The sequence below is a fragment of the Mauremys reevesii genome, linkage group 3 (assembly GCF_016161935.1).
Source record: "Mauremys reevesii isolate NIE-2019 linkage group 3, ASM1616193v1, whole genome shotgun sequence".
Taxonomy (NCBI): Eukaryota; Metazoa; Chordata; order Testudines; family Geoemydidae; genus Mauremys; species Mauremys reevesii.
Genome location: NC_052625.1, coordinates 100668012 through 100688487, shown reverse-complemented (window position 1 = coordinate 100688487; position 20476 = coordinate 100668012). Strand labels below are relative to the sequence as shown.

The 20476-nt window shown below is 42.2% G+C and overlaps 1 protein-coding gene across 7 annotated transcripts in view; it reads left to right on the top strand.

Annotated features, from left to right (window-relative positions):
- Positions 1-372: 372 nt before the first annotated feature.
- SAMD5 (sterile alpha motif domain containing 5) overlaps positions 373-20476 on the top strand; it is a 725756-nt gene continuing 705652 nt past the window's right edge. Inside the window, exons 1-3 of one of the 7 annotated variants that reach the window (XR_005597177.1) lie at positions 381-3296; positions 6596-6786; positions 6868-6958. Coding sequence is in view for 5 of the 7 variants with exons in the window: in XM_039532960.1 (XP_039388894.1) it covers positions 2817-3296; positions 6596-6622 (507 nt within the window). In the remaining 2 variants the exon portion in view is untranslated. Of the gene's footprint in view, positions 3297-6595; positions 6833-6867; positions 6991-20476 lie in introns of those variants that run through there. The other 6 variants (XR_005597178.1, XM_039532960.1, XM_039532957.1 and 3 more) reach the window with 6 other exon arrangements.

Below are 20476 nucleotides of genomic sequence, written 5' to 3'. Positions count from 1 at the left end.
CAGGCTGAGTTTTCTGTACTCTGAGCTCCAGGCTACACCCCTACCCTTTTACACAGGGCTCAGTGTGACAGAGGGCCCTGACCCATTGTTAAAGGGACAGCTCCCATTTCTATGCTTACATAACCAAACAGCTGTTCCCAAAAGCTCAGCAGAAACAGAACTATTCGGACACCATTCAGAATTACTACTAGACACCTACTATAAATAATCTATTGCTTGATTCATGTTGGGGTCCTCCCACGTGTGAGTTCTACCTGAGCCCCTCAAGTACAGAAGATTTTCTCAAGACTCAGTACATTTTTGCCACTAGGGAAAGCCTTCACTGCCGATCCGCAGCTGCACGTCCTTTCTCTGCAAGGGGAGTAGCCAAGTGCAAATACCCGGTGCCTGGCTGCGCCCTAGACAAATTTGGAAACCACTATGCGCGGGTCCTCCCAGCTCTAAACCGCTCCCCCCACGAAGAGCCCTTAAACGCACTGCTGGCTTGGTCTATCTAAGGGCAGAATCTAGCCCTAGGCAGGGGAGACTTGCTGAAAGCCCCAGCAGGGGGCTGCGAGAGTGACTCGCTAGAGGGGTACTAGGTGTCAGCACGGGGGATGTGGTGGAAGGGAGGTAGCTTGAGTGGCTTGCAGACAGCTCTGGGCTGCATTTACACCAGAGGGCTTGAGAGGGCGCTGCCGGTCCAGAGTTGGAGATTGCTGGGGAAGACCCTGAAACAGACTGAAGCAGCAGCTCGGCTTCCCGGCGCCCATAGCCGCTGACACAGACGCACCCGCTGGCCGGGGAGAGCGCGAGAGGCGGCTGAAGCCTGGGGACTTTGCTCTCCCCTACCCCCAAATTCCTAGAGGAAAGTTAAGAGACTCCTCCAAAAACACCGCACCCACCCGTGAGCATCCCCCCGCAGCTGCTTCCCGGGTGCAAAGAGAACCAGCCCCACCAGCAGACAGTGATAGTGTCACGGTCACGGCTGCACCTCGGCTTCTAATTCGTAGCCGCTGCTCTCCGGAGAAGGGGGGAACAGGAAAGAGAGGGGAGCAGCAGCAAGACCACCCGGGGCCCCTAGCGCTGCCGCTTCTCTGCCTCGTGTTTCTTCTTCCAAGCCTGGGATCAAGTTTGGGGCTCCCCCGGGGGCTGCAACAGACGCCCAAACTCCTGAGAGCCAGAGAGACCAGGGGAGACATTTTCCCAGCTGCAGCCTGTTAACCCCTTAGCGCTCTGCTCCCTTCCCCGCCCGCAGCAGCACCTAGAGCCCACGCAGGGCGCTGCACGTGTCCAGCTGGGGCTGTTGCTGCTACCATGCAAACGCGTGGATGACCTACCCCGAAGTCCCTCTCCGGCAGTCCCGGGCCCTTGGCTCCTGTCGCCGGAGGAGCCCGGCGGCGCAGCTGACTGGGTCACTGCCTCAGGCGGGTTTGCTCCAGGGTTTGCGTGGAAGTTGGGGCTGGTTTGGAGCGAGGGGGGCTGCGAGTGAGCGCAGGAGGCAGGTGTGGGCAGTGGGCACAGACAGACGGAGAAGGGGGGGCGGGAACAGCCAGTGGTAGGAGGGGGAGAAAACCCCTGTGAGTGCCCGGGGTAGAGCGGAAAGCTGCTCCCGTTGCTTCAGAGAGCTCCGGGCTGGGGAGGGAGACGAGCCCGAAGGGCGGGATCCGAGGAGCCCAGCGGGTGTGTCTCACACGCAGGGAACACACAACCCGTTAGAAACAAGAAGACAGCGGGGTGAGGCGAGTAACCTGCTGCAGCTCAGCTCAGCTCATCCACCGCGAAGCCAAATTGTAGCGGTCGCCGCTTGTGAATGCACCGGGCTGGCGGGCCGCCTTCGCCACCCAAACAAACCCTCAGCAGCCCCGCGTGCGGCTCCCGCGCCGACTCCTGCCTGCCTGGCGCCCGGCAACCTCGCCTCCTCCGCGGCTCCCCAGGCCACCCGGCCTCACGGTGCCATCCCGGGCACGAGAAAGTTGGGAGCGGGGAGGGGGCTGGAGGCTGAAGAAGAGACTCCCCCTATCCTACCCTACCCCTTCCCCTCCCCTCCCCAGGACTGCGCGGGGAAGGTGGGATTAAAGGCGGAAAAGGAGGAGAGGGAGGGTGGAAAACTGTTGAATTTCTGGCTTGCGCTAGCGACGCGTCTTGGCCATCCTCGCAGAGGTGACGGAGAAGAGGGAAAGTAACTCGGGGAAGTGACCGGGATTATTTTTTCAATCCGAGAGGAGTCTTTTGAAAAAGAAAAGCAACGATTTGCACGCCCTGAAGAGCGAGCTACTAGGAAGCCTTGCACAGACACATGCTGCTGGGCCAGCGTGCAGGATCGTACTCTTCCTCAAGTCAACAGGGTACTACGTTTAAAAAAAAAGCACATAGTAAACAGAGACGCGTCATGCAACAGAAAAAAAAGAAGATGGGAATGAAGGAAAAAAGAAACTAAAATCAGGCGGAGGCGGAGAAAACACAGTGACAGCAAATTACTTCCAAAACAGAGTGTATGTCTGCCGTGACCCGAGATTTTAGGGGGTGCCCCCTTAAGAATCACCCCTTTCTCCAACCCAAGTCTCTCTTCTCCTCTGACACAGACTCCTCTGCTTGGTTGTAGGAGAGAAGAAGGAATAAGAGGATTCGTTCAGCAGTGCCTGCGATCTGCGGCTGCTGCTTCTTTGGAGATTTGTTTTGTTCCTGGGGGATGTTGGTTTCCAGAACTCGACTTGTGCATGTTGCTCTTTTAATTTGATCGCAGATTTTGGTCTGCTGGTTGCTTGTTTTGCAAGAGAAGGAAAGGGGAGCCTGGCTTCGGTGTTAAAAGTTGCAATTATTATTTTGCAGCTAACATGTGCACCAACATAGTCTATGAGTGGCTGAAGACCCTGCAGCTTTCCCAGTATGCGGAGTCCTTCGTAGATAATGGCTATGATGACCTGGAGGTTTGCAAGCAAATAGGGGACCCGGACCTGGATGCCATTGGGGTGTTGGTGCCCCACCACAGGCGCCGAATCCTTGAAGCAGTGATGAGGTTGAAAGAGGAGGACGAGACCGCTGCTGGTCTCTATTTCACCTTGGAGCCTCAGCAGCAGGGCTCGCCCTCTCCGTCCCCTGAGATCTACACCAGCCACCTGGTGGAGCAGTATGAGACTAAGGCTTGGAGGGAGCCTAGCCATCGTCAAGGGAACCAGGGGACCCCCAGGAGCCAGAAACTTGGGCCCCGCAGCAGGGAGCTGGTGATTTACCCAAAACTGAAACTGAAAATCATGATTAGGGATAAACTTATCCGGGATGGAATCAACCTGAGCAAGCCCCCTTACTCCAACAAGGTAAGGGAATCCTGTATCTTTCCCTTCTCCCTACCCCTTGCACCAGTAATTCGTCTCAGCTTGGATGCATCGTGGTCAGGAGTCTTAAACTGTTGTAGGAGCTAAACGTATTCTCGTATGTAGTCAGTGGAATTGGAGAGTTAGGTGCCAATATTGATTGACTCTGTTTGGATCCAGGTACCAAATCTGCTTCGTTTGTGGTTGGGATTTCTGGGTACAATAGGAGTGGATAAACCTGTTCACTGCCTAAATACGGGAACTTAAAGGAGTGGGGCCAAAAATTGGCTGGTTCTAACAGGATCCAAATGCTTAGTTTAGGTTTCTGTGGTGCTGTTGTGGTGGGATGTGTTGAGATCTTGGTTTGGTTTATTTATTTATTCTCTGTGGTAAAAGTGGCTAGACTAGTTCTCTAGTAAAGATTGGGGCTTGAGTTAAAAAATAGGCATAATCCAGTTTTATCCTCTTCTTTTTTTTTTCATTATATATGGGAATTATAGGGATCATCCATATTGGTGAAGGTAACTTTTTGGTGTCCATTTCTGTTCATATTTTATGAAATGCCATGTAAGGATGCTAGAAAATAATTCCTTCAGTTAACTTTCTTGCTAACTAGAGGGTGGTATGATTATTCATCAACCATTCCAGGAGTAATTTAGTCTGTGCACAGGGAGCAAACTCCTATTTGAAAGGATAGAAAAGTACGGGTCTTGGAGAAGTACGTTCCAATTTGGTGAAATCGCATTCTGTGAAAACTGTGGCTGTAACCCACTCAAGTTCCTTGAAAAAGTTAAAATATTAAAGGTAGGTGAGTTGGCAGATATAAATTACTTGGATTGCATAAAGCCTTTGATAGTCTGTACTGAAAATATGATAAGAAAAATAAATACTCATGTAGTTAAGTGAAAAGGTCATTCCATTGTTTTCTTTCACTGAACCAGTTTTTTAATCTAAGTGTTGTAGTGTATGTTTACTTCACAGTTAAGAGAAAGGTCAGTGGTGAATGCCTTAGGGAATGTATTGGGACCAGTGCTAGTAAATATCTTATTTAGTGATTTTGGTTCTGATTTTCAGAAATACTGAGCATTTGCAATTCACATTTACTTCTGTTAGAGTTGTGGGTGCTCAGTGCTTCTGAAAAGCCTTTATTGGGGGGGGGGGAACCTGGCAGCTAGTTGTTGAAGCTTGTTGAAGAGGCTAGATCGGTTTGGGTCACCTCATACTAAAATTTAGTTGAAATTGAAAGGCTCCAACTCGCCTCCCATTAATATTTTAACTTTTTCAAGGAACTTGAGCAGGTTCACGCTGATAAGAGATGTGTCACAATTTACAGATTAATGGAGATTGCTAAAACTAGACTGGAAAGAAGAGTTACTAGAAAGGAAACTTTGTTTTCTGAAGTGTAAAAGGATGACTTTATGACCAATAAGTTGCAGTTATACATGCAAAGACTGAAAGGACTTAAATCGATCACTTGATGGGGTCTGGAAGGAAGGCCTCTCCTTGTTTTTTCCCATGTATAATATTGAATAGTTGGCTAGCTCTATTGCGGTGTTGGCTTATTTTTATTCACCTTCTTCTGAAACATCAGGTATTGTCTGCTCCTTGAGGCAGCATACCAAATTTGATGGACCAATGGTATGATCTGATATGGCAAAGCCTATATGAATTCTTGTATCATGTGTAAATACATCATCTTCTGAAAACTTATTAACTGTGATTTGGGATGAGTGATTTTTCTCTCATAAATTATGATTTACCTGACTCTTCTTGTTTTCTAAACTGCCATCAAAGGTCGGTCTCTCTCAATCCTTCACTTGAATTTAGAACTTTTAAATAGTTGTCACAGAAAGTGTCACTGGAGCTGCATGCTGTCCATTTCCACGATTATTTGATTTGTTCTTTACAAGCAGACAACTTTTTTTCCCAATGTTCTATCTTCATATTCATGTGGCTCATTTCTTATCAAATAGAGCTTTTACTATATATCTGTGTTGTTGGAACACTAAGACACAGACACACCCCCATCAAGGAAGTTCAAATCAATGGTTGCTGTTTCTTCTTTCGCTCTCCTTATTTATGTGTGACGACTTGCAGGTTAACTACTTGAGACCAAACCCTGCTCACCTTGTGCAAGTAGTATCATTGCCTTTAATGGGAATACTTGTATAGTTGTATGATTAAGTTGGTAGGGTTTTAGCCTCAAATGCAACACACTGAAGTATAAAGGGGTAGGTGATGAACGGAGTGACAGCTTTAAATTTAAATTTCCTCTATTTTATGTCAGGTTGTCTCCCAACTTATTTACTCTTGAATGATATTTTTAGACTAGAAACCTCTTGGTTTTATAAATCCTATTAATGAACCAGTTCATATCATATAATGTTAAAAGAAAGTCTAGAGTTGGCATGATTTCAGTGTATGTTATTCAACATGTTCCGAGTGTCACCCTTTGCTACAATCAGTCTTCAGTATTCCCTTTGAGCCATTTGAAAAAAATCGCGTGGTGGTGTATTACTGTGAACAACACCCGTTGAATGTCAGAAAATAACATGCTGCATCATACGTAATGTGGAAAATGGACTTATTATGATAGCAGTAATTTTTTTTGGAAGTTTATTACTTTATTAGAAGAAAATCTGATATGCCTTTAGCAAAATTTGTGCTATTTTTGGTAGATGATATATACAGTCTGCATTTCAGAAGAAATTGCAAGTATCATCTTCTAAGCTAAGCATGCAATTTGCTGAATGAGTAATAAAACACAACTTTTCAAGGTTTACTGCTTATGTATTGCATATATTCATCAAAAGGTGTGTCAAACTGAGAGTAAATATGCCCTGGTGGATAGGGCACTAGCCATCAGGCAATTTGAGGTCTGTTCACAGCTCTGCCATGTGACGCTGTGTGAGTCACTTCCTCTTGGTTTACCCAATTGTAAATGGAGGATAAAATATACTTACCTTTCCTAAGTGTTTTGTCATCTGTGGATGAAAAATGCTATATAAGAATATATTTATTTTTTGGATTTCTATTTGTTTCCTGAGAGTACCTATTGCTTCCATTAAAATGTTTTAGGAAGACCTCAGACATCATATTTTATGCAGGCTGTTTTATAGGATTTTATTTTTAAATGTCTCTGGGAACTGGAAACACTACCACCACCTCTAGTTTGTGTCCTTTAGCTTTTTTTGTGAACTGTGGACTTGGAAGACCCAAATTGAATATATAGCTTGTATGGCAATGTAGGGATGCGGGACTGTAGAGCCGTCACTTGTGATATTTTTGTTTTTGTGTTTCAGGTGAAGTATGTATCTGCACATCAATAGAGATAAAGAATCTGGATGGTATTTCTTTTGAATCTGAACAAACAAAATTAGCCTCAAATTAAAAGTAGCAGTCATGACTACTTGACATAATTTAATATGACTTGCTTTAAGAAGAGTGAATTTTGAATTCAAGCCATCTGCCTAGGGTGATTTCAGACATGCAGGTCTATCACTAACCGTATTGTGGATTTACGTGGGAGTTAGAGCAAGGAAGCACTTTTTCTAATTATTTCTTTATTTTTCAGAGATTGATTAACTAAGGAAAACTTCATAGAAATAAAATTTTTGCTCTTGAATTTTGAAGGCTACCTATTTTATTTTCAAGTCCCCTGTATCTGACTGACCACATTCAGAAGTCACAATTAAAGGTGAGATTCTTAAAAAGGTGGTGGATTTCTAGTTTACAGTTGGGGCCCAATCCTGCAGCTGTTTTATACATGGAAGCCTCACTGAGATCAATGGGTGCTCCATGTATGGAGTAGCTGCCAACTAGGGCAGTTGATTCGTATGAAAACATGTCATTGGTTTAAAAAAAAAATCTGAGAAATCTTTCTGTTCACAGAATTCACATCTGCAGTTTTTAAATTTTTTTTTCTGATTGATGAGGGAATTACATGTGATACAAAGCAACTATTGGGAGATGGCTCTAATAATGAAAAGGAGCCATAATGAATTGAAGCCCTGGAATCCATTACAGATTCATGGAATGAAGCTTGTTAGTGACTTAACTTGCCTACCTTACAGGACTCAAAGAACCAGAAGCAGACTCTGAAAGGAATCTGCCTTATGAAAGACAGGAAGGAAAATTACAAAGTCATTTTTTGAGGCATAAGTGAGATGAAGGGGAGACAAATATCTTCTCTGGGGAGAGGGAAGAGTGCTAGCAACAACCAAATCAGATTAAATAAAGAAGATAGCACCTTTGCTTCATTAAAACCTTTTGGTGATGTCAGTGCAAAGTAGACTATTTCAACACTGTGTGTGAGGAGTAGTGCTAGAGCAGATTTGTTAGTCTATATCTAATCTCCTAAAGTTTGTGAACAATTCTGCTTAATTCCTACTAAAATGTTACTTTGGTATGGGACAGAGGACTCACCACTTTTGTCAATATAAAGACAAGTGGGGACATATAACTGTGGAACATGTCAAGAGCAATTAAGTAGTCTATTTATCTTTTATATAGCCTAAGTGACATCTAATAGTATAGTGAAATTTCATTATTGCTTCTAACTGAAATGAATGACCTGACCTGTTCTTGAGGAACTTTATTCAATTTTTCTTCCACTGAGAATTGCAAATACATAAAAAATAAATTCATTAAAACATACATACATTATTAAAAAATAACCCAAGCAATTAAGATGATTTGCTTAGCAGCAATAAACTTGTACTGATGTAGATTTCAATATTTATTAGAGTTCTCATAAAACCATGTACTGTGACATAGGCCTATGTGACCTCATCTTGATTTCACAATATTATTCCTGAATGCTGATTATCAGCATGCTTGGAAAGTGTATACTAAAAATAATATAACATTTGAGGTCATAACATTGGGAGTGCATACAAATGTTCAAAATCAATAAACTAGATTCAAATGATCATCTATGCAGACGTCTACCCACATTTCCCACCGAAGTTTAAGATTTATGCTAGTAAGACTCAACTTTTCAATTATGCTATCCTATAATTAGAATTGTGAGCTAACCACTATGATATTGGTTTCAGTATGTTTAAGTCCTTGGTATTATAGAATATTTTTAGATATATAATATCTAAAATGTAAGGTTACTAACTATGCACCTTTAAATTAAACAACTGTACTGGGTCCCGAAACTGAAAATTTGGTCAAGGCTTTATAAAGAAGCAAATGCAATATTGTGCTTTGCAGAAGTGGGAACACTCACCCATGCTAGATTTAAACATGAATCTTCCTCTAAAGATCTGGTTGCTTTGGAATAGCTGTATCAACTATGAGTAGTGGAATGTTCTGAAATATACCTTATGGAAAGCTGACCATTTCCAAATTGGAGGGGGAGGAATAGCTCAGTGGTTTGAGCATTGGCCTGCTAAACCCAGGGTTGTGAGTTCAATCCTTGAGGGGGCCACTTAGGAATCTGGGGCAAAAATTGGTCCTGCTAGTGAAGGCAGGGGGCTGGACTCAATGACCTTTCAAGGTCCCTTCCAGTTCTAGGAGATTGGTATATCTCCAATTATTACCTATTACCTAAGTGCATTAAGTAGTAACAGTGTTTTCGTGGCAATAAATTCACAAAGCTGTAGGCAATGTTTATGAAATGAAAAGAAACCTCTGACTTCCCTTTGACTTCTTGTTCACTCCAAGTGTATATGTGTAAGAATGTCAAATATATTACCTCATATGTATGGTATTAGATTCAGAACCATAATTCATAAAATTACAGCAAACATACTGGAAAAATGTTGACTTCCGCATCTTCCTAAAGCATAAAGATAACAAGTTACAGTATATGAGTATGTAGTACTATGCTGTACTTGAATTTAGCCTGTTTCTCAATATTGATCAGCATAATCAGGCCTTTAGTATCCTTTGAAGATGTTTAACATACCGTAAAACTTAATGGCTCTGATTATTCTGTCTGCTTCAGGGGCAGGGACCAGGATAGGGTACATCAAGGTTAGGTGAGGCATGAAAGAGAGGAAGTACTAATTCTGCAATGCTGCCTCCTTTACTTCAATCCTGTTGTAGTCCCAGTCCCCGTAGTACATCCATAGTGGATTCTCTGAAGCCGGAGAGGAAGAGAGAAGACATATGGGTAGTTCTATACTATATAGCATCATCCCCACTTCCCTGTGTCCCAGGGGTTTACCAAGTTTTTTTAAAAAACACTAATCCCATCAGTGGGAAAGAATGGAGGGCATGGAAGTAGTGTGGAGACACTGAGGGTGAAATCCTGGCTCTATTGAAGTCAATGGGAGTTTTGCCATTGATTTCAGTGGAGCCAGGAATTTACCCTCAAACTCCATATGTGTTCAGAGATCTGTGTGAATCCCAGGACATGTACATATTTAGGGGATACAAATCTCCTGCCTGTTCTGTAAGAGGAGGTATGGTGCAAATCTCTGTATCTGATAAAATAATTCAGAGGAGTAGTCTACACAACTATCATACTAGTCAAGCCCTAATGAATTGAACAAAAATTCATTCTTTGGGTATCCATCAACATCCAGTCCTTAGAAGCACTGACAGTCTCAAGGCATAGTAATCATGCCTCCTTTATGGAGAACTGTTAGACAGCCCCATCGCCATCAATACATAAGTTCACCAAATTTTGCATATTGGTCATCCAATCTTAGCTAATGCCATTTCCTTTCTTTTGGCAGAAATTTCTCCAGATCTTAGTGCCCAGGGGAAGATAGAGAAGCTATTTATGTAAAATTTATCTCATTTTGGATTTCCCCATTTAAAGGGTGAACCTGCTTCCCACCCTGGAGCCACAATGCTATGAAAATCCTATTGTAATGGATCTGAGGAGCTTAGTACAAAAGGATAGGAAAAATTATCTATATTTACTTGAACATTTCCTTTTTTTTTTTTGAGTAATAAGGTCCACAGATCCAGCCCATTGTGGAGAAAAGTGGATCATCCAGAGTAAAGATGGAAATTACCATTCAAGGCTTTGGATTTGTTATCGGTAGCTGGAATTTACTAAGACATGGTTATGCTTTTTTTCTCAAAATATATCTAACATGTTATTTAGAAGCATAGATTTGAATTATTTTGGCAGTGCAAGTTATCTCATTTAGAGGGAACTTCAAGAGGCAAAGAATTTCTCTGCTGCCAGTGTCTGACAATTCTGGTCCTGCCCCCAAGCTGCAAGCTGGCAAGTACTCATTATAATGGATCTGCGGACCTTATTACTTGAAGGAAAAATTTCAGATAGGCACAGATCCCTTTTCCTATTTCTCTTTCCTGTGAGTTTTTTCTCCCACATATAGGAGAATTTAGGACATTACTATTAGTACTATCATATATAGACTGAAAAAATTAAAGAGGAAAGCTTCCATTAAACAATTTGTGATTTAACAATTATAAAGCTTTAACTTTTAGAATCTCAGCTTATACTGTTATTAAATAATTGCCCACACCCCCATTGTCTGACATCCCCTCTATAATTTCATGCAACTGTGACAAATGCTTAAAAACAAACTATCTTATCCATCAAAACTATAAAAAAAATAGTTCTGCCAAGCCTATGTATGTGGGAACTGAAGGAGATTACAGGCTCAGTTCTAATCTGAGGCATATCCACATGCATCACTGCACTACTTGAAATGTGCAGTGGGAGATTGTTCAGTAGACAGGAATATCATTTATCACACATTAGAAATGAATATGTAATATCCCTTACATAAGATTTACTTACTGTTTTGAGAGCCCTACTATACATATGGAGAATGGAGTGAGCTAAGAATAGATTGGTAGCTTTAACTTTTGAAATTCCTTGTGTTGTCAGTTTAAATTAGACCCTTTACTCTGTTTTTAACATTGCTATCTGGGTCAATTTCTTTGTCTAGGATAATATGACATTTTACACTGATACACTTATCTTGACAAATGTGGTGTACTATATACTCTGCAGGGATCTCCATTTATTAAAATAGTGTGGCTGCTTGATGTTTAGCATTGCCATGTTATTTTAAAAACTGCTTTGCAATGGGAAGTGGTGCATGGGCGAGTCATCCCCCAACACTGCCACTCTGATGGTGTGCAACCTGAACTAACCTGAAATAATGCTGACGGTGAAGGTTTTTAATATCGTATATTAACATGTTACCTGCAGTCACTAAAAGGTTTGTATTATTATTCAAATAAATTGCAGATTTCTCTCTGGTATCTCGTCTGCAAATCCTCCACTCTTGACAGTTTCAGTGGGAATTAGGGCCCGTAGAAACTCAGTCATTTGGGTGCTGAGTAATTGATTGTTCCTCTTATGCTCATTCTGAAAATAGTCAAAATTCCAGATGATTAAAACACACAACAAACACCAGTCAATCAAATGCCAATGAATGTGTTTTCTTCCTTACCATGTTGGACACTTGACTCTGGGTCTGACAGGCTATCAAAGTTCCAAGGATGGGGGCCTCTCAACTGAGTCCTGCTGTCAGATTTGGAGGGCCAAATTCAATGAGTTTGAGACCAGAAGTCCATGGGAGTTTTTCCAATGATTTCAGTGGGAACCAAGGTTTGGTCTGGAGCGTTCAAACTCAAATCTAATAACAAGCATATCCCAACCAACTGTAGCTGCTGTGGTGGGGCACAGGGAGAGAAGTGAGATGATGGTGATGAGGCCTATGATGAAGAGATGCTTTTTATATAGCTGCGACTGTTTGGATGTCCAGGTGAACATCATAGCTGCAAACTGTTTTGATGATCTCAGGGCAAATACCCTCTGTGAAGGGTATAGAGGAGTCAAAGTGCTTCCTTCTCCCTTTCAGCATCACCTTTGTCCAGGATTCAACTTCTGTTAGCTGCTCTTATCCAGTGGTTTATCTCAGCCAAGATGGGAGATTATGCTGTTGTGTCTAATGTGAAGGCAGAATTGGGTGTCATCTGCATTTTGCTGGCATGTAGCCTCTCCTTCACTAATGCTGTGGAGGATGGGGAAGAGATAGTGCTGGAGGATTCGGAATAGGATATTCCAGCAGTTAGAAACATCAGTTGTGACAAGTAATTATTTAAAATCTGGTTGGGTTATGCCATATTCTGTGTGTTTGTGTGCATGGGGGTGGGGCATTAAATTTCCCTCTTCAAAAGAGATGTGACCTCAGCTAACAATAAATGTCTATCAGGGATGGTCTAGACAGTATTTGGTCCTGCCATGAGGGCAGGGGACTGGACTCGATGACCTCTCGAGGTCCCTTCTGGTCCTAGAATCTCTGAATCTATGATAACCGCAGCAACAAAAAAAAACACTGCCAACCAACTCTGAAAGGTCTGAAACCCATAAACAACACCTCAAGTTGAACCAAGAAGAAAACTGTTGAATTGAAACTGGTTAAATAAACTGAAATAAAGAAAATATTGTCTCTGTACCTGCAGAAGAGGCTATTGCTGTCAAAAGTTGGTTTAGCCACTTGACAAACTCTGGTTCCAGGTGCTTATAGGTGACTTCCCCCCAGTTGAGTGGTTTGACTTTCTTTAAAACTTGGCAGCAAATGTCTATTACTCTAATTTTTTTTGTATTTAATTTAAATAATTTTAATTGTTTATAACAAGTTTAGGTTTTAACATATGTTGTTGATTTCAAATTCTATTTTAAATAGATTTGTTTTTAAGAAAACATGCATTTAATTTAAATAAAAAACTGATTTAAATAAATCTGATTTTTTTTATCCACTTTGATAAGTGGAGATATACCAATCTCCTAGAACTGGAAGGGACCTTGAAAGGTCATTGAGTCCAGCCCCCTGCCTTCACTAGCAGGACCAATTTTTGCCTCAGATCCCTAAGTGGCCCCCTCAAGGATTGAACTCACAACCCTGGGTTTAGCAGGCTAATGCTCAAACCACTGAGCTATCCCTCCCCCTTTAATCAATACATGAATAAGTTTCTGCAAAGTTTGCATTAGAGAGTTATGATTGCAGTCTCCTAACTGGCTGTTGACAGTGGATATGTGCTAATGATATCTGAAAATCCAGAAGCAGTGAGACATTTGATAGAATCCAGTACCTGTGAGCCAGTTTAAATTGCACAGTCCTTCAAATGCTTCCCTTTAGTGACAAGGATTGTTTTTGTTTTATTCGTTGTTGAGTCACAGGCTGAAGTAAGGAGGTTGGATTACCACCGTATGTGGCATTAGGGAGATCATTACTGGAATAGTGTCCTCTTCTGGTGACCGTGTTTTAAAAAGGTTGTTGTTAAATTGGAAAAAATGTTCAGAAAACAGCTACAAGTATAAATCAAGATCTGAAAAGAAATTTTCATGAAAATTTGTTCAGTTTTTTAAATTGGAATTCAAAGAAATTTCACCGAAGTTGTAGAGTTGCAAAAGTTAGGAAATTTTCAACCATCTCCAGTGAAAAATGCTTGCTTTGTACCAAGAAATCTAGTACCAATGGATCTCCCTTCTATGGAGATGCCACAGGGCATGGATAAGTCTCCCTGGGGTCCCTTCCAGTTCTATGAGAGAGGTATATTTCCATATATTTATTTATTTAATTTAGTCCAGCAAAGTCTCTTCCATACTGACCAGAAAATGTCAGAACACAGCGCCGTAGGACAGGCAATACTTGTCCTTGAGAAGATCTATTAAAGAGGCCCATGTATCTGTTCTAGTAACTGTTCTAAAATAAATTTGAGAGGCATTAGGGGAGTCAGTGCCCTTAATGTAATGCAATGGTTGCTCTTTAATTCCAGCCTCTGTGGCTCAAATTCCATCTCTTGCCTCAGGCCAAACTTCACCAAGCAGCTCATTTTAAAACTCTTCCTCTTGGAGGAACCATAGGTTTAATAAAAAGAAAACCCAGAAGTGGCTATGGTTCCTCAAAAACGAGTCAAGAAAGATCAGAAAAGCTTGTCATATTTAGGTATTAACATTTTGAAAAAGGGAAAACAGTAAAGAAGCTTAGGAAATACGACTGAAATGATTTATATTGAAGAATCAAGAAAATAGAGACAATTCTTTCCATTGTTTATCCTGTTCAATGGAAATTGTCAGACTCACCCTAGGAAGATCGGGGGGAGATGGGGAGAGGCTGTTTTGAAATGGAGGATTTTTTTATTTCTTTTTGTACAATGTTAAAAAGAATGATTTATACCACAGGGATTAAGGTGGAACAGGAAGAAGTTTAAAAGGATACAGTTAAATATTTTCCATCCAGTTCTAACATATAAACCTGCTTCATGCAGCCAATGACAAGAAATTATAAAAAGTGAATGGGATGTTTCCAGGAACAAGAGGCCTTTACGTAGACCAAAAGGACAAGACTGATGTAGCCTCTCTCTAAAATGAAAGTGGCTCTAGTATTTCCAGTATAGTGAAATCCTTAAAAGGATTATTTTTTCCCCGTTTGTGATTTAAAAACAAACAAAAACCAGAGAATCAAAGCAATATTCCATAGCATATTTTAACTTCACAGATACCTTGTGTGCTAGTCTGATCACTCTCTTGGAACAGTTATCAATACCCTTCCCCCCCATCCCCCCGCCGCCCTATAAAAAACCTAATCCCTCCTGTCCCCCCTCACCCTCCAAAACTTGTATCTTAATTGGCTGCACAGTTAAAGGAAATTGACCAAATTCACTGCTGACGTGAAAGGTTGCAACTCAGAAGAAATCAGTGGAATTTCATCCATTTATACCTGTGATGAATTGAGATCCAAGGATTTATCTCTCTCTCTCGTGCATCAGGGGCACTCAATAAATCATGATGGGTTTAGAAGGTTTTCCATTTGAATTTATTTAATTTGTGATACCATGATAATATGCTGTCTTATTGCCTTTGGAAAAGCTCATGCTGGGTTGAGTGGAAAAAAGATGATCATAATTATAGGTTGTCCAGCTCCCTCACTGAAAGTTTGGTCCTTAACATTGCTAGAAGTCCTCAAATAGTATATTATAGCAGGTGTATTACACTGGTGTAACTTGTAATAAAATCAGGTTCTTTGTGCCATTTAGTTTCAAACTGTGGGGCTTATGTATCACCATGGGAATTTTTCAGGTACCAGAATTTAGCCCTAAGTAACTATAGTGTCTGAACTATGCAAAATGTCAGAAGTATGTACAAAAGAGAATTTACATTACAAGGTTATTCATACGGTATGTTCCTTTAATTTGTTATCCTATGTAACAGGTAATAGGCCACCACAGTATACTCTCCCTGTGTGTGTGGAGGGGTGGGGTGGGGCAGGGGGCTTTATGTTGGCTTAAGGAAGAAGCAGCAGACCTTCACTAGAGAACAAATTAATTTGATTGAACTTGCTTTATAAATCTTTAAAGTGACTACAGATGATGCAGCTATTAATAGTATTGACTAGTGTTTTGAAAACAATGAAAAGGATATAGTGCTATGACCCTTCTTAGTTCCTTGATAAGAAAAAAAATCTGTCTTTTAATACATAATGCAGGTGTATTAATGGAACCTTAAGTTTAATATAGTATTGAAATACAAGGCAAAACTAGGTTTCAGAGTAGCAGCCGTGATATTCTGTATCCACAAAAAGAACAGGAGTACTTGTGGCACCTTGGAGACTAACAAATTTATTTGAGCATAAGCTTTTGTGGGCTGCAGCCCACTTCATCAGATGCATAGAATGAAACATATAGTAAGAAGATGTATATACATACAGAGAACATGAAAAAGTGGAAGTAGCCATACCAACTGTAAGAGGCTAATTCATTAAGATGAGCTAGTGAAGGAATTTCAAGAGCCTTTTTCCACCAAGTTTTAATTTAATCATGGAAGAATTTTTCTCACTAATGTGACATATGCCATAAGATTTATAAAATGTCACAAAGTTGGATTGAAACAACCAAATCTTTTGAGTTAGCATTGCTTGCTACAGCAGTCATATACTGTTTGTGACCCAGGCACCCCCTTCTGCCAACTGGCAGAATGTATAGGGTTTTACTGAGATCCTTTGGTCAGAGAGATGCGTATCATATCATTGAAGGGTGTCATGTAAGGTCTCTTCTACCGAGAGCCAGTAGCCCACTGGTCATCACTGTAATTGCAAAATCTATCCATGGATAATTTTTAGAGTTATGTTTCTATACTAAAATTTATATTTTTAAGGTCTTGAAATTAAGGCTGGTCACCAGGAGGTGACATACCTTGGAAATGTTCCTTTCAGGAGGAGGTAGCAGACATCTATCTCCCTGTCTAGCCGTTTGTGTATTGACTGCCTCACACAGTGTGACTATTTGCATACTGAGCCTTAGGCAAAAGAAAAGTTGCTTCAAATCTACAAGAAAGGAAATCTACAAGATGAAACAAACAGCAGGGGATGTCCTGTTTATGAATAAAGACAAAGGATGGGAGTGTTTTACCTGGGGGGAGGGAAAGAAACCCGCAATACCATTCACCTAGGGGGCAAGCAGAGCACATGGCTGTGATCCTCCTTTCATGAGACAGACAACCTATCTGTAAACCAATGCAAGGATTTTGTGTGAGCATTATTCTACAAGATACTCATATCTTGTTAATTAAATTTAGGCTCTAGAATGTGTTATGATTTTATTTCATATGTGACCATTTGTTTCCAATACTTGCTGCTACTTGAATCTCTATGCTTTGTTAAGTAAATAACTATTTGATTTCATTATGTACATATCTGAGTGCTATGTCTGAAGCAGAGCAGTGATCTGAGGTGGATTTAGTAGGCTGGGGTGTACTGTTTCTTTGGAAAGAGTGAATTTGGGATAGCTCAGTGGGTTGAGCATTGGCCTGCTAAACCCAGGGTTGTGAGTTCAATCCTTGATGGGGCCACTTAGGGATCTGGGGCAAAAATCAGTATTTGGTCACTGCTAGTGAAGGCAGGGGGCTGGACTCGATGACCTTTCAGGTCCCTTCCAGTTCTATGAGATAGGTGTATCTCCATATTCAATTTGTGACTATTGCAAGTGCCCAGTGGAACAGGGGCTGGAACACTCCAGGGAGAGGGTTGTAGTGTGCCTATTGCTAACTGAGAGAATGGGGCTTGTGGGGCATAAAAGGGGGGAGGGCTTGTGATGCTGGTGGAGTCAAGGAGCTGACCCCCAACAGGTAGGCAGGTGACACATGAAGGCCAGGTGGTAGCAAGGTGTCTCACAGTACTGGATATTCCTGGGAAGTGTCACACTCTTCTAAATTTTTAATTGTTTTAATTTTAAATGTTTTCAGTTGTATCTATATTTCCTATCCATGATTAAATTACAATACACATAAAATAAAAAAAAATTCTTCACTTTAGTGTTGGATTTTTTCCCCTTTAATTACTTTGTAGTGCTGTTGGTAAATGCCATACCAATATTCAGAGACTGAGGTAATCTATTCATATACAGTCATGGTACAGATACTAACAGTGCAAGTCTCCCTACTCCATCCCACCTAGACACCAGAAAAGATGACCAAATGCCTAGGTGATATATAAGATTTAAATAGACAGCTAACCTGCAGGCAAACCTCTATGTACTTGAGAGGATAGTTAATACCTCTTTTTGTGCCCTTTTAACCCTTGGCATTTCTGCTTAGACTACCAGAAAAGATACTGATAAATGTATGTATGTGGAAAGAGCTGCATGTAGCATGCCCTTTGTGATTGCCGCAATTATATAGAAGTATAGATGATATATAATAATGTTATCCATACTGAGACATAATCATTTTGTGAACACTGTGACCAGGTCAGTGAGGGAAAATGCGGTCTGGATCGAACTTGTATTTGGGGGCTGTGGGAAGAACAAACAGGGAAGAAACACAATGGTTTCCCCAGATAAGAACACCCCAGCACACACTTGAAAGACAGTGGGCAAAACTGTCAGATTCAAGGACCTTACCTCCTGTCTCCAAGGAAGGTGCATGCTTGTTTTGCCAGTCTGTGAACTTAGAGATCAAAAGGATGCTAAACAATTAAAATGCTCTGAGCAGTGAAAGGAGGTCACTGGTCAGAAGCTGTCTAAGGGGATAGGCTTAGGCAGAGAGAGAGAGTGTGGAGGGAATCTAAAGAAATTGGTCCTTCCCAGATCCAGGGAATGGTAAGATTTAGGGAAAAGGTAGGTATGAGTACAGCCTGGTTTAACGTTTTTAAAATATATTTTCCTTGAAATGCTTTTTGTTCTAATAAATGATCCTTCACTTTAAGGAGGCTGGGGCTCAGGGCAGGGAGTTCGTGTGTGGGGTGCAAGAGGGTGAGGGGTGTGGCACAGGGTCGGGGTGCAGGGTGCAGCAGGTGGCTCAGGGCAGGGAGTGCAGGAGGGGTGCGGGATGCAGCAGGGGGCTCAGGGCAGGGAGTTGGGTGCAGGAGGGGTGTGGGGTGTGGCAGGGAGTTGGGGTGCAGGAGGGGTTCAGGGTGTGAGCTCCAGCCCGGTGCCGCTTATCTAGAGCTGCTCTGGGGGGGGGGGGCAGTGGTGCACACTGGGGACAGGGCATGCTCCCTGCCTGCCCCGCAGGGGCGGCTCTAGACATTTCGCCGCCCCAAGCATGGCGTCATGCCACGGGGGGCGCTCTGCCAGTCGCCGGTCCCATGGCTCTGGTGGACTTTCTGCAGGCACGCCTGTGGGAGGTCCACCGAAGCCACGGGACCAACGGACCCTCTGCAGGCATGCCGCCGAAGGCAACCTGCCTGCCGCCCTCCCGGCGACCGGCAGAGCGCCCCCTGCGGCATGACTCCCCAAGCACGCACTTGGCGTGCTGGGGCCTGGAGCCGGCCCCGGCCCTGGCCCCCAGCCCTGCGCTGCTCCGTTCCAAGAAGCAGCTGGAACCGTGTCCCTGCAGCCCCTGGGGGATGGGGAGGGGCTCAGGGTTCCGTGTGTCTGCTGCTCTTGCCGCTTCTCCAGGTACCTCCCACGAAGCTTCCATTGGCTGCGGTTTCCTGTTCCTGGCCAATGGGAGCTGCGGGGGGCGGTGCCTGGAAGGAGGCAATGCAGGAGCCCTCTGCCTCCTTCCCCCTCCCCTCCGTACCGAAGGGGCATGCTGCCAGCTGCTTCAGAGAGGGGCACGGGGAGCTTGGCGGGCCACACGCCATGCGGCCTGTGGGCTGCGTGTTTGAGACCCCTTGGCTAAACTGTTTAATTTATTGCAGGGATGTCTTATTAATTAGAAAATCACTTTTTCTGAAACTTTTTTTCTTTTAAATGATTATTTGAATTATAAATAGCATGTTTACGGTGAGCAGTACACTGTAAGACCATTGTCACAGGTTCACATGTTGTACATTACCAGGTTTTAGGATACAGTGCTAGTGGCAGAGAATTTTGAATACTGTGGTTTATTTGTCTGTATTTCTGTAGCAATATAAAATGTATCTTAACACTGATCTTGTTAACATGTGACTTCTGCATTACACATACATAGTCAGAGTTGATGAAATAAAGACCCCTGTGCAAACCACAGATGTGCCTCAGATGGTTCCCCACTCCCTGTCATCAACTAAATTTCCATTTATAAGATGATGTCCATATGCTTAATCGTTGATAGACCTTGGTGTTTCATTAATTACCATGGTTAGAAAATACGATAGTGTTGTATTACAGAAATGTGTATTGATGCTTGCAACAGAAGAAATTCATGTTTTCTTTGTTTTTTATCCTTTTTGAAGGTATTTCATAAGCATATTATAGAATTTTTTATTTTTTTTAAAATCTATTTCCAAGGAGTTTGAAAATGATACTGTCAGAATATATGATTGATTGAAATGCTTCTCTGTCAGAGTGGGCTGCTCCTGAAACACCTGGTTGATGAATCAGCAAAGACTACTGTGACTTCAGAGTTAAGTGCTACCTGTTTAGCTTGCCTCCCTCCTGTGGTAGGATTTTTAAAACCAGGAGAGAAACTGCTCTAATCTATTTTGGGTATTTGGAACCTGACCCTGTATCACTGAAGTCAATACAAGTTTTGCCATTGATTTCAGTGGGAACAGACGAGGAAACTGACTGGTGCTGTGCAGTCAATCTAATGCCACTGTGCTAAATGCAATAATTTAGGATTGCATAATGCTGTCCAAAGACGACATTGTTGTGGATGCTGCTCTTTGCCTCCCCCTGATTCTAAGAGGCTTTGCTTAGTATTTTAAAAATGTATGAATGCGAAGTATTAGTCCCTGGTTATATGAGTTTATATCTGGAAGAGGGCTTGAGTCTTCTCACATTTCTTTGAAAAATGAGTTCTCTTCAGG